Below are 15,051 nucleotides of genomic sequence, written 5' to 3'. Positions count from 1 at the left end.
CTTTTATTGTTTAAAGATCTTTTCAAAAACTCTTTCACTAGTTCCTTGGTCCATGGCCTGATTTTCCACCAAATTCAAATAAAATCTGTTAACAAAGTTTTGATGCATCCTGCTGGCTAACAGACCAACACACAAAAACTGGGCCAAAAATGTAATCTCCTTGGTGTAACAATGCATATTCAGGAGTTTATAATTCCGGTGACCAGATTGCATATGCATATTGTTGCTTTTTTGAGCCTGCACTCATGAATCTGCTGAATTCTATGTTTCTGTCCCTGGCTTTGGTACAAAATGTGAACACTTACTTTGATGAACATGCAGGCTATAGGTTTAATCAGAAAAAAATGCACATTCAGATTAAAAAGGAACTAGAAAAATCTATCTGTTTTTTTTGTTGGTGGTCACTCACACTTAACCTTCCTGTTTATTTCCCTCTGCACCCCTCCCTATATACACATAATCCTCCTCCTCCCATCACATAAGCCTTTGCCTCCCATGTGCTTTTCATATCTTTATTTAGTCCCCGCTGCCGTTGCAGGACAGCGATGATGAAGAGCCTGGTTGAGTTGACAGTTTACTGCAAAGATAGAGAGCGAAAAGAGACATGGATCTGCTGGGGCCTTTCTCTGCCTGCGTTCTGCCTGTCACTGTAATCTATACAGCTCCCCCCGGTGCTAACACGCAGTCCATAATGTGATTTGTCAACGTTGTACAACATAAAAGAAGCCCGAGCGCTAATAGAGAGAGAAAAATCAAACAGAGAGGGTCAGCGCCGTTCACCGCTTGCAGAGGTGTGACGGGAAATAGATATGATTGTTATACCACGGCATTATTCTCCTCTCACTGCAGTGCAATCTGCTACTCAACTGGTGATACTGCCTCATGTCTCTTTCAGTCACCAGTAGATGGCCAGTTAAAAGACAAAACTTGATTTTAGTGTGTGTTGTCTGTTTCCTGGGGTGTGACTGTACGTTCGGACAGACCTCAGGTGTCGAGGATATGTCAATGTGAAGTAACAGCATGTGAAGTGTGCTTTCACATACTGCTGTGGAGGCTGATTTGCTGTTTGAGGAATGAATCCTTTCTACTGTTCGTCAGGGGACTCAGGACTCGCCTGTTCAAACAGGTTTACAAGCTGTGAGTCCTTTGGTTTGATGTGGAAGTTTGTCATTAAAGGAATCCAGTGGAGTTTTCATTTTAAACACCTTTATAATGAAAATTAACTTGTTGGATTTTTCTCAGCACTGCATTCCATCATTCAAGCAAAAATGTAGTTATGGCATAAATCAAGGTGAAATCTGCTTTAATCATCTCTAAGATTATGTTTATTTACTATTATCATACATATCATATTACCTTTTATAGATGTGGTTGACGTGTTAGCAAATTTAAGTCCAATATGAGTGGTGGAAAATAACTAAGTACATTTAGTCAAATACAGTACTTAGGTACAATTTTGAGGTACTTGTACTTTACTTAAGTATTTCCATTTTTATGATACTTTACACTTACTTTATGATACTTCCACTCCACTCCTAACATTTCATTGCTACATTTATTTGACAGCTTTAGTTACTTTTCAGATGAAGATTTGACACAATGGATAATATAACAAGCTTTTAAAATACAACACATTGTTAAAGATGAAACCAGTGGTTTCCAACCTTTTTGTCTTTTGACGTCTTACAAAAAGCAGTGTGTAGTCGGGGTCACATTTCACATGTCTATGAGTTGTTAACAGCTCCACCAAATAGTGGTTTTTCCCTCTAAACTTCTCACATGCTTTCATTTCAATAAATGTTCAAATGATCTAATATTTCACCAAAAATCAAAGATTAGAGAAAAAGTCCAAAAACTGAAAACAGATTTGTATATCGGAACTTTGTTTTTTCTTCTTTCCTCTCCCATTACTCATCTCACAACCCCTCAGATTTATCTGGTGACCGTTTGGAGGGGACTTCCAGCAGCTACAACAGTAATATGCTGCTCTAACACTGATGCTTAAGTATTAATAATCAAATAATGTCATATATAACAATTTATCAGTCAGAGGGACCAAATCACTACTTTTAGTGTAATACTTTAACTACATCAAGCTCATAAACTTTTGTACTTTTACTTAAGTGGAAGTTTTCATGCTGGATTTTAACTTGTAATGAAGTATTTTACATTGCTGTATTGGTATTTTTACTTCAGTAAAGGTTCTGAGTACTTCTTCCGCTACTGTCCAATATTCACTCCATCTCTCTACCAACCACTGGGGGAAATATCTGGATCTTTCGCAGCTAAGTGCTCCACAATGTCCACCATGTTTGTCTGATGTTTGGTGCTGAGTAGGTAGTGTACAGTGGGGTTTTTAGAGCTTTTTCTCTGAAAACAGCTGCCTGTTGCAGACCAAAAAACAATACTATGAGAGCGCCACACCCTTCACCCTAAGATGCTACGGTATATTCACCAGCACTCACATACCATAGTAGCTATTAAGCAATGGCTTTAGAAAACACAAGTTTTCACAAAAATATAAAGAATAAGACTTAAATTCTCTTTTTTCTTATTTCATCCATGATACACAAGATGAAAACTGAGCTACATTGTCCAACTTGACCATACCCAGTTTTCACATTATAAAAACAGTACTCTACTGAAAACCAATGTCAGAAAAAACAAAGGGCAAAATTGTCCTTATTGTTTAGCATTAAATAGCATACCTCTGATCTGTTATTCCTTAATCTGTTATCACAGTGACAGAAGCACCATTTTTGAATGCACGCACATAACTTAACCATACTTCAACTGTTTACTCTTCTCTGGCCTGCTGGGTTGGTCAAATGGCTGTGATGGGCTGGATGGCCTTTCAATCAATCTAACTTGACCTATAGGTTTTCATGTATGGAGAACACATTTTGTTTCATCAATGGCCAGCTTAGGAAAAAGTGGGGGGGATGGAATCAATGTTTCTGTGAAAGTGCAGGTGTTGCAACAGCCGTAACACCCGCGGCAGTAATGCGCCTGACTGAGAGTGAACCAAAACAGTAAAGTTGCAGCCGGGCGGCCAAACGACAAGCCGAAACTCGCTATAAAGGATAATTCTCTGTAGGTTCATCACTACAAGTAACACCTCTCACATTACAAACTGCTCTCACATCATACATTGTTATTGGTGATTAGAGGAAAATCCCATCATCAGAAAATAACCCCATCACTCATAACATCGTTCTGGTTGATATGACCACCAAAAGCCCATCCAGCTAGCTTCTTAAGTTTGAAAAAAGGCATAAATTGACTTGGAGATTTTGTAGATTAATCCAAGCGTTTGACTGGCTGATTGTATTATTTGATCCAATTATGACAAAACTGGAAGAAAAAATATTAGCATAAACCAAATGTTTTCTTAACATGGTGGTATAATGTTGGGATCATCATCAGTCTAGTCTAGCTTTTAATATCATATTGGGTGAAGGAATGTGGAGACTTAAATGTGTGATAAACCTCAATATTGATATTATGATGTTACAGTTTCTAGCTTTCTGCCTTATGCAAAATGTTGTTTTGCTTATTAGATTTTTTAGAAGCGAAATCATCAGTGATGACATCATAGGACAGCTGCTGACCAATCTCATGATTGATACTGATTATGGCAAGACCGCTGAGGATGCTTGGTTATGTAACCTTTGGTGTGTTCAAGTTTCCTCAGTCCTTAATTTTAGTCAGTCTATTCAGTGTTTAGGTCAGGTTCAGTTGGTTTTGGATCCGTTCTTAATTCTGAGGTCAGTTTAGAGTTCTGGGTGCACCCAGTAATAAAAGCAAAGGGATTGCAGGGCTTGTAACACAGTCCTACCACATCAGTGTCACCACATAAGGGGATCACGGAAAAGTTTCTTCCTCTGGGTAGATGAAGTACAAATGTTGGCTCGCCATCCCATTTGTCAAGGAGAGAATCCAGAATCCAAGGTCCAAGGCACAGTATCTTCAGGGAGTCTGGAAAACCGAGCCTGTATAACAACAGGGCTATTATTTTAGGTCAAGTCTCCATTATCTATGGCCATAGTAAATCAACACATCATGAAACTCTCAATTTGCCACTATAATATGATAGCAATTAAATGAGCTCAATAGTTTAACTGTACAGTATCTTCTTTTATGAGCTGTGTTTCTCCTCTTTTTAACATTAATCATGAATTATGATTATACATTTTAACCATTTTAACTTTTTAGAAATAACATTTCACATGAATTTATTGTATTTTTACCATAGATTGAGGCACAGTACATAGTATTGATTTCTTACACACAACATGTTTTTATAATAGAAGTAAAATTTAAATGCTTTCACTTCTATATCATCTCCTTATGCACAAATAAAACTGTTTATCACACTAGCAGTACTAACTAGAGCTGTTATGCTGCTAAATGCAGCCAAAGCTACATTTTACATCTCAGGTTTTTCATTCAGGGTAAACACAGAAATTTCCCTTTAACTTAAGGTCAACACTGTAATATCTCACAGCAGTAAAACATAACAGATGTTTCTGCATAGAACATATACACCTGCAGTACCACATGTCGACTGTCTCATGCGGAATCATGGATGTATAGTAAGAGCTGGATAGGGTGCAGCCGCTCAGCCTTGCAGCCAATTTTTCCCAGTGGCCACTCACAGTATTGCAACGAAAAATCCCCCTGCGGCCCAAAAAGCATTTTCCCCATAGACTACCATTGTAAAAGAGATGTCTGTAAAACTGTTGACAGGACACCTCGAACTTCAAACAAGGTCAATCATGACTCTTTCTATAATGAACTATTGATCCATGGAGGTTTTATATTTGTAAAACTTTCCTTTCTGAGAAAAGCAATTTAAAAATTTGTGACATCATCACAATGTAAAGTCTATGGGCCGAGCGGGAACTCGAAGGCGGGGCCAGTGGGGGAAACACTACTGCGCATATTCAGTGGGCCGCACAACACGGAAGCAAACCTGGAAGCTAGAAACTTTTTTTGGTGTATGCGCCAGCCAAGCAATTCCTATAGCACTGAATGGGCACCGTTTTTAGTCTTATAATACATCCACGTGCCGACTACAGGAGTTAGCTATGCTAGCTTAGCTGAAAAATTAACTCACCATGACGTTACAAAAGAATAGTTAACCCATGGCATGCAGGTCCCTGGATTGGTCACTCAGTCACTACGCTTGTCTGCTGTCCTCAAGACTCAGTTTTACATACACATTTATTAACTTTTTACACTTTTTAACATCCACAGAGTTCCTCACTCACTCAACACTCTTCTCTGCATCTGCTCTCATCAACTTTTTTCTCACCGTGTAGTGTGGGGAGAAGGGGGACTTAACGTATTTCCTTTGACAGGAACTTTCACTCTGCTATCTAACCAATGATAAACTAATGTAAACAAAATCAGTCTGACAGACAGATGAGTTAACCTAAAATATAGGATAAAAGTGCTACATAAAATATAGCCATTTAGCCATTTGAGGAATGCCACCTCACGGGGCCCCCTGGTGGTTAGGGCCCCCACTGCAGTTGCTTAAAATGCAAATAGGCAAAAACAGCCTTGTTTCTATGTTTTCCCTCCTAATGAAGTGTATGTGAGAGGGATCAGGGATAGACTCAGCTGAACCATTATGAGGCTTATAGCTCAGTTAGCAACAGGTGGTGGATCTGGATCTGGTATGACAGAGTCATAACAAACACTAATGGGGATATAGATTCATATATTTGTTGCCAGAGATATCAAGAGGGTTGCCAAAGAAAGGTGTTGCAGTGTTGGGAGTCGAACTTCCTTGCATGTTGGGACCAGGTTTTGCTGAAACTTTACAAAAATCAAAGTCAGTTTCAGTATTAAAATGTGCAGGCTAAGGTAAATAAACATGCATTTAACAATTAAAGTTGAAAGAAAACAACCATCCTATGCATTTTCTATGCAGCTTTTTAAAGATATTCATATCATGTTCAGCAACAAAAGCAAAATCTGACATTCAAGTCAAGATTTATAAAGAAAAACAATCTATAAACAAGTCTAGGCTGCTCACAGAAATCAACAAGTGTTCTAGAATGATCCCAAACACTGTGTGAGCAAACAGTCTATATGAGATGACACAGTGCTGTTTGACTGACTCACAGACTGACCTGAATTTATTATTTTGCACTTGGCTGCATCATGTCAACTCTTCTCTATAGACATACAGATATAGGCCCAGTGTAACTATGGTAAGCTTATTTCAGCCAATATATCAGGTTGGTTGGTTTGACTGTACTTGATATATCTGTGTAAGTGTCTCGTCTTACCAGAAAGTGGCACAGCAAGATTCATTCCCATGTCCTCACAAAATAGGTAGGCTTAAAGCTTGGTGATGTAGTGACTAGTTCCACTCTTGTTTGGTAGATGTAAATTCACCCAGGGCAGTGGGTGGTGTGCCACTATAATGGTGCAACATAGCTAATATAATACCTTCTTTCTTGTACTCCCCAGTTATTTCTGTTCGAATGTCGGTTTTGTCAAGATGTTTTGTAGCTGGCAGCGGTATTTTGCATCTACACGAAAGATCTCCAGAGAGATATACTAAGCGCCAAAAGCAAATCCACTGATTGTGGCAATTCCATTGAAATTAACTGACTCTGGTCAAAACCTTTTACTGAACCTTAAAGCTGACTAATCAAAAGTTTTATATTAACAATTAGTCAAAGATGCAGTCTGAAAGGGTTTGTTATATGTATATTTGCTATAAAGGGCGTTTTAGCATCTTTCATCAAGTTTTTTGGTTTTACAGCCCACAACTTTACTGTTTTGGTTAACTCCAGTCGCTCTCAAACAGTAAAGGAGTATTTAGCAGCTAAAGAGCCAGATATTTTTCTCAATTGTTGGTGGAGACCCAACCAGAGCTAAAAGGAGAGTGATCATATGACATTACATTCATTAGGTGGCTTAAAATGTGACTCCAAATGAATACTAAAGTTGCTCTTTGACTGCTGGATGTGTAAATATAGCCAACAAATCGCTAGTTGTTAGCTAACCATCAAGCTCGCTCACCAAGATTTGGAGGTATACAAAGTTCTGACTGCCTTGGGGCTGAGTAAATAATGTCAGAATGATCAACACTCTACCCTAACCAAATTGTAAACATAATCCCACAAGGACATCTGAAGGCTAGGCTTAACTAAATGTCCTTTATTTGGTTCCACACAAATTGTTACTGTGAGTAGGCTTTGTTGTAGCTACAAGCACAGGTCAGCAGCAGGTCTGCGTCTGTGTGGTGTGTGTTAATGTGTAAGTGAGCAGAATGTTGGCCTCCCATTGGAGAGTAAGAGAGCTTAAAGATGGCTTCTGATCGCTCCGGGGGCCTGCGCCAGGTCCGGGGCCGAAAGACGAGCACTGAATGGTGAGCGGCAACCTGAAGAATAGGGCCACAGTGGGGCATCTGTGGAGGACTGGGTGATCTGAAACCTCCTCATTCTCTTCTCCGTTGTCTTTTTATGCCTCTCGCTCAGTCTCCGGTTCTCTGTCTCTGCAGCTATTCAGAGCAGGTTGGGTGAGTCACACAGCTCCTCTGTTCAGGCCTCTCACTAGCTATCTCTCCTTTTTCTTCCTCCTCTTGTTCTCCTCCTCTTTTTTGCCCTCTCCCTTCTACTTTTCCCTCATTCGCCATTCAATGTCTACTGTATCTCTTAGTCCATCAGTGCACTTCAGGTGCTCGGATTGACAGATAAGCACTGATTGAGTTTCAGGGGGGTTGGTGTGTAGAGGAGGAGGAACAGAGGAGAAGAGTGGGGGTCTGAGGGAGCTGTCTCTTATTTTCAGTGTTGTGGCTGTTGACTCTGTTTGTGCCTTATCTGTTGAGGTTTCACATTTGCCATGGTCACAATGCAGGTCTTTGTGAAGTCCAGGTCCCTTTTTTTGTCCTGTTGTTCTGTATTTTTAGTTGATAAAGCAGGTGAACCACAACATCACCACGGTCCTCATTTTGTGTTTTCTGAAATGTCAACTTTCAGCTTCTACAAAACCCAGATGGCACAGATACTCAGTCCTTGATGTGTTCACTGTGAAAGTGTTGTGTGTGGCATGTTGTATAAAACTATTTTTTTTGGAAACCTTGTATCTCAAAACTGTTGACTTTTAGGGTCTGAGAAAAGCTTTACAACTACTGCACTTTGTAGTTCATCCAACAGGGTTTGAACAGGTGTCATAAACATGTTTTTAACCCATCCCTCAACCCTCAATTAAAGAAAAAACTATGTAACTAGTAAAATTGGCTACAAATAAAAAGCTGAATTCCTAAGCAATAAACCCTACCTTGTTCAAGTAACTACACTATTACTACATGACTCTGTGACTACATTCTATTAACTTACTCTTGTTCTGTAGTACACTGTAAAAATCTTGATATCATTCCTTTCAGTCTTTTATAGTGTATCTTTAACATAAAATCAGTTTTCATTGATAGCAGTCAATAATATGTTCTTGTTTCATTTCGTAAAATGGGACATCAACATTTTAGGAAACTTGTTTTACTTGTTGTCCTCCCTCTCGCTTGGTTAGCCCAGCCCCCTCCCTGAACTCTGTTGTGTCTTTCCAGTGAACTGCAGGTGTAAGTAATAGCTTGGACTGGATAAACTGGGTAAATATCACCCCTCCTCCCCCCTCCCCTTCCTACTCTCCCCTCTACCTCTCTTCCTCATTTTTCTGGAACCCCCCAGGGTCTCCAGTGTCCTCTCCACTTTCCACGGCAGTGATAAGATGTCGACATGATTAAGAGCGAAAGCTAATCCGCCACTCTGCCTCTCTTCCCTCGGCTGTGCTGAATGCTCAGGCAACACAAAGCACCGCGGCCGAGTCCAAAGAGCCAGGGCGAGCAAGCCGGACAGCCAGTTGATGGCAGGAACAGAGAGAGAGGGAGGGAAAGTGGAGGAGGCCAGGTGGACAAGGGGTTGGATTGTAGCTAAATAATTAATGGGCGGCACTTTCGTTTTTTAATCTGTAAATGAGAAGGCCTAAGATGGCGGGGCCGTCACTCTGACACCCTATCCCTGGCCCATTAAGATAACAAGATGTTGGATAATGATCTCAGTTAAGGTGCAGTTTATCAGTCCAGGGCAAAGTGGCCTCGTCTCCCAGGTGGCTGGGCTCGTGTCCCCTGATGCCCTGACATTACATCTCAACATGGCCTTATCTACAGAATAAGCATGGAGAGAGTTCCGGTATGGGGAGCTCTATAGTTATCAGACAACCGCCAGTATGAACAAAAACACAATTACCTTTTCAGAGAATCTGACACAACATTTTCAAGTAACTAAGGGCTAAAATAATGTCCATCACCTCCTGTTGGCTGAGAGGGCAGAAACACAGCGGTGAAATGATAATAAAAATGCATTTGACATAATCAGTCTGTGCCTCAACATTCTCGGAACCCATCGACTATCTGTGTGATGACAATTTAGCCTCTGGTGGCAATGGCCAATATTACGGGGCTTCCAGATATCTGGATAACAGATATCCGCCCCCCCCACCCCCCCCCCCTTTTTTTTTTTTTTTTACCTTACTCCCATCATACATTGTATGATATGCAATTAGTGGCTGCGCCACCATTATCAGATGTTGTGGTGCACCTCCACAGGGTTGTGTGGAGATGCGGGGTGTGGGCACATTTATTTGTAATTGCTGTGAAACAATCAGAAAATAACATTTTCACCGGCTTTCTGGCTACCACTGCTCGCTGTCCTCATCCACTCTCTAGCTCGCTCCCAATGCTTCTCTCTCTCTCTCTCTCTCTCTCTCTCGCTCTCTCTCTCTCTCTCTCATCTTTATAAAATGAGTTAGGAAGCGTCAGCAAAGCCTAACTCTTCTTTCAACGTTATCAAACGAAGAGAAATGTCTTCCCCTCTTCCTAGTAACGTTTTTGTCCTCCCTCATGGCAGAGTTACAGCTCTGATCAGTCTGATCATCAGCTGTGGTTGGCTACCACAGCGTTACAAGTTGCTTTTCTCTAAAAGTTAATTCTTGTTAATCTTTTTCGCTGCAGGCCACTGCAGCGCCCCTACGGCCCGCACCCCTGCAGCCTAAACACACAACCTGTCTGCTTCCAACTGGTTACCTTTCTACTTTTAAGAAAGTTTGACAGTATCCTCTTCTATTTGATTTCACTGTAGTGCCCATTCAAAAGGTGCCTGTTCGGAATGGGCCGATTTCTCAATACCTAGAGAGAGTTGTGCCCCTCCCCTAAACGCCTCTCATGCAGACTATCGCTAGACGCTACAATTTACCGATGTTCCCTAAATGCCTGAGATGCAGGCTATCAGTAGATGCTATAATTTACCCATGTTCTCTAAACACCTCACATGCAGGCTATCAGTAGACACTATAATTTACTCATGTTCCCTCAATGCCTCACATGCAGGCTATTGGTAGATACAATTTTGAGTTGAGCGGAAGTTTATCAGATGAACTGATGAGACATCCTGCACTCTTGAACATACATACAAAGTTCCCACATGTGAGGAACAAGAGTAGAGCTTAACTCTAAACTTTTTCAGTTCATTCTCCATGGTAGTTCTCATCACTACGGCTGTAATTCCACCTCTGACCACAATGTGGGTTGCAATGGCAGAGTGGTGCTGTCCGTATTCCTGCTTGTTGAATCCACGTGCAGAACAAGAAACAGAAGAAACGTTGATTATGAGGTATTTTTACATATTTCTGAACATGCCTGAGACATCCAGCACTATGTTTTGAAAGTACATGCCAAGTTTTGTTCACAGCACACAGTTCAATATTAGAGTTTAAGTCTCTTAAACTTTTTCAAGTCATTAACACTATGGACGTAATCCCACCTCCGACCACAGTGTGAGTTGCAATGGCGCTGTGGAGCTGTCTGTATTTCCGCTCATTGACTCCATGGGCAGAAGAAGAAGCAAATCAATGTTATTTATGAGGTATTTTTTATATATTTCTCAAGAACTGCACATCCAAACAACTTCACACATCAACATTGCACTTCCTCGTTTTCCCAGCAATCCACCTGCCAGGTATGAAGTGGATCAGATGAATGGTTCTCAAGATAAGGACAAACTTACATACATACAGACAGAGATTCCTTGCTTTATAGAGAGAGATTAGTATGGTTTGTCCTAGGTTTCGATGGAGAATTTTACTTAGTGCAGGGCAGTATGACCAAAAATTTGTATAATGGTATTTTTTAAGATTTGGGCGGTTTCATGGTATATCACGTTTCTTTTTTTTTTATGACTGAGCCTTTATAGGTTTATAGTGGCATATTCTACCGTCACAAGTATAGAGCTTACATGAATCACTTCAAAAGTTTGTGCCACATCTCCAGATGTACGTAGCCATGATGCTACTACAAGCGGCTAGTTCCTGTGTTTACTTTCGTTCAGACTCACAAACTTTTGAAGCGATTTATGTAAAAACCATGTTTATTTCTAAAGTAGTAGGGGGCTGACAAAGGTTGTCCTGATAACCGTCATTATACATGAGGCCTCGTTCCCCTGAATCTCAATCTGAATCTTTGGAATGTCAATAATGGAGCCTACTGGCTAGCTAACAAACTGTACCCAGCATGCCGTTCAGCTGTGTAATTTTGTAAATGTACAATTATTAGTGTTACTAATTGTTTATGTGTGACAAATTGTTGTCTGCCATGGTGTTTTGCCCTGTTAAAGAGAGTAGTTTTGGGTTATTAATTGTTGTGTTATAAAGTTGTAACCGTAAGGATATGCAGTTCATAGGGGTCCCCTCTCAATGCAGTTTATATAGGGTGTTATAGCGCTCCTCATGGTGAACATTGATATATATTCTGCTACCTGTTAAAGAGCTACAGCAACAGCTTCAGCCATGCACCGGTGTGACAGTATATGAAAAATTCGTATCATACGGGAAATTCAAACCAGTACACCAGATGAACGGTTATACCACCCAACACTGATTTTACTGTCCTATGGTCACTGGTCCGATTTTATATTCCTACCTAAATGATTTTCTAAAGAAGTCAATTGTCACAAAAGCCATACAGGAGCTTTATTAAGACAATATTAAGATTACCTTGATGAAACTGGTTAGAAACATCTGTATTCTGCAGATACTGTAGGTGGGTAAACTCAGTTTAGCAGCTTTGCCCTCCTCTGCATCCATGTGAGGTAATTCATTCTCAGCGTGTTCCCACAGCTGAAACATTTATTTAGCCCAGCAGCGGCCCCCTCCCCCCCTGCTGCACTCTACCTAGGTAAACACCTTTGTACAACACTCAGCTCAAGGGTGTCCTTTGGTAGCACATTTATAAACTTCAAATGAGTAAACCCGCAGGACAAGCTCTGGCAAATATCAGAGCAGTCTGCAGTCTCAGGTCAACACTTGTGTCCTGTGGTGATGGAGAGGAATTAAAAGAGAGGAGGAAAAGCAAAAGAGACAGATGAAAGGAAAAAAGAAAATACTGATGAGTGAAAAAGTGAAAAAGAGAGGGAGGGAAAGAAAAAAAATGAAGGCAAAACAGCAGATGTGATGATTGTGTGTGTCTCAGTGTCATCTCAGACACTGATGGTGTTTCCCTAGAGGCTTGTAGAGATGAAGTGCTCTGAGTCGTGGCATCTGTTCACTACTGCTGCTGGGAAACCACTGGAGATACGCCATGTTACACAAACAGCCTCTTCTACACACACATAACGATACACACAATTATAGCCTACATACAGTATAAACTCTAGGTAGTATACCACAGGGGCTTGTGACAAGAAAGTCACCGGTTCAAAACTTAGGACACACTGAGGGTAACGAGGGTCGAGATGTAATTGGCCATTCACTAAATTCTTTCCTCAAACATCAATTATCCAATCATAACTTAGCAACTGTTACTATAGAGATGGGAGGCAAGAGTTGGATTTCTCCACATACTGAAGAAATCCAACAATATGAAGATGGTTATTACTGACAGTACCTTACTTCCACAGCCAAGAGCACCTCACTAACTAACAAGGTTACATTAGTTTGTTGGTTATAGGTTATTTTATGAGAAAACGCTGTTCACAGCTTCCACTATGAGTGGAACCAGTCCAGTCCTGCTATCAGAGTGTAGGACAGTTGTTCTCAACCTTTTTTTAGGCCAGCACCACCCCTATCCATTATCCAGGTCCCTTACTGCCCCCCATCAATTAAAATGTAGGCTAATTGTCTTTCCTCAATATTAATATTGATTACCATTCTGTGTTATATCATTAAAAAACTCATGTCATTGGATGCCAAATAACATTCGACAGATTTGATTTAACTGGACAGTTGGAATATCATTATCATTAGTTTCCCATACAGGGAGCAAAAATGCCATGTGAATAGAAATTATATTTATGAATGTTCAACAAATGCAACAGTTAGAAATTTGCCATTTAAACCTGAATTAGGTCTTGTTATTGATCACGAACAACAGCCAATCAGAGATCAGTAATTTGGTGCCAGTGCCAAACAAGAAGCATTCTTATTCATTGTTCCAATGGAAAACAAGAGTAGCCTACCATGGAAAAAGTCTGAGGCTACTGGAAAAAAAGCAGGATATGTATCCATAGCCAAGGTATTCAATAGAATACTGGTGGCATTTTTTCTTGCTCTGTGCCATTTTGCTGATATGATATGATTGTTGTTGTTTTATGATGTTATCCATTTGATTCAACATTCAGACCTGCAGCGGTCAAATAAAATAACCATAACCAAATAACCAGGTCAAGGCCCACAGGGGTCATTAAAAAATAATAATCACAAAAAATCGGTAAAACAGGCTTCTTGTGAATGGATTTGAACTGCGATTTTCTCATCCTCCCATAGTCAGGCTGTAGCCACTAGCCAGCTGTAGGGACAGTATGGTTAAAATTTTATCTTTATCTTATCCAAAGGCCTACATTTATCAGTCCAGTTCTTAATCAACATTCTAATTGGTTCTTTTAAATTACTAAAAAAAAAGTTTATTTTAAATCATCTTTTTTTTTTAAAAAGAATAAATTCAGAACAGGATTAGGATAGATTTATATTTTAAATATGACAAATATTGTTTCTACAACAGTAATGTTTCCATCAGCAAAGTCACAATATAAATCCAATAATAATAATGAAAATCAAAAATGTCAGTTAAATAAATAATATTCCTGACATTAAAATACTTAGTGAAGTCTAGAAAGAATGAAGAACATAGACATCAGTCAGTATTTTCATCCTGTCCTCTGTCCTCCTCCCTTTGGGGGGCTGGTTTGAGCCAGTAGCTAGGTTTACAAGAATTTGCCAGTTCTGTAGAAACTTTCCTAAATCAATTTAAGAACAAGGCAGAGCTGCTATCATTACACTGACCTCTGATATACTAGCGTCATAGCTCCCACACATATAACACCAGGTTACTACTGCAGATAATAGGCTAGTTAGATGGGCATGCTAACATTTGCAGCTTATGTTACAGCAGATAAACACACTGTTTATTCCATTCATTACACTTTTACTGTAGTGTTTCACTCCAAAATTTCAATGTAAATGCTGTTTTGACAGGCTCAAAGAGTTGCCTTTGTCTTGCAGTAAGTACTTTGGATTAAAGGGTCACATGACCCAAATTACAAAAGAAAGAAAGAACATATTTAGTCACTACTACTGGTGCAGATAGTTATGGAGCTATCCATCTCGTGGAATCGTGCTTGTGGTGCTCTCAGAATTGAAAACAGACATTTAGAAAATTCAGTGGCAGCAGAAACCCTGTTACTTTTTATTATCTTGAAACTTAGCTGTCAGGAGTTCTCATAGGAACTATTTCTTAGATCCAATGAAAACGAGTCACCTTTTTTAAAGGTGGCCTAATTAGGCAGGGTTCCAGTTGAACTTTGTTAGGGAAAACCTCAGTTATTGACCTTTCATGTCAAAGACAAGTTGAGCTAACTCACTAACTCACTGCAACTCACTGCTGCATAGGGCATAAAGCAAAACTTCTGATGAAAGTACCTTTCTCATGCCAGAAAATGTTGTTTCTTTTCCCCATATATATTTAATGTAATATATCCATAACGT

The 15,051-nt window shown here is 39.9% G+C and overlaps 1 protein-coding gene across 2 annotated transcripts in view; it reads left to right on the top strand.

Moving 5' to 3' along the window:
• The window catches only part of LOC122969972 (retinoic acid receptor beta-like), an 89,259-nt gene that overhangs the window by 22,375 nt on the left and 51,833 nt on the right, over positions 1 to 15,051 (top strand). The window contains exon 1 of one of the 2 annotated variants that reach the window (XM_044336033.1): positions 6,139 to 6,224. The exons of the other annotated variant lie outside the window; for it this stretch is intronic. Within the exon in view, the coding sequence (XP_044191968.1) occupies positions 6,222 to 6,224 (3 nt within the window). The 5' untranslated portion in view covers positions 6,139 to 6,221. Of the gene's footprint in view, positions 1 to 6,138; positions 6,225 to 15,051 lie in introns of those variants that run through there. 2 annotated transcript variants of the gene reach the window in all.

The sequence above is a fragment of the Thunnus albacares genome, chromosome 19 (genome assembly GCF_914725855.1).
Source record: "Thunnus albacares chromosome 19, fThuAlb1.1, whole genome shotgun sequence".
In the NCBI taxonomy this organism is placed as follows: Eukaryota; Metazoa; Chordata; class Actinopteri; order Scombriformes; family Scombridae; genus Thunnus; species Thunnus albacares.
The sequence above is the reverse complement of the archived record's forward strand: the minus strand, read 5'-3'. Positions and strand labels throughout refer to the sequence as shown.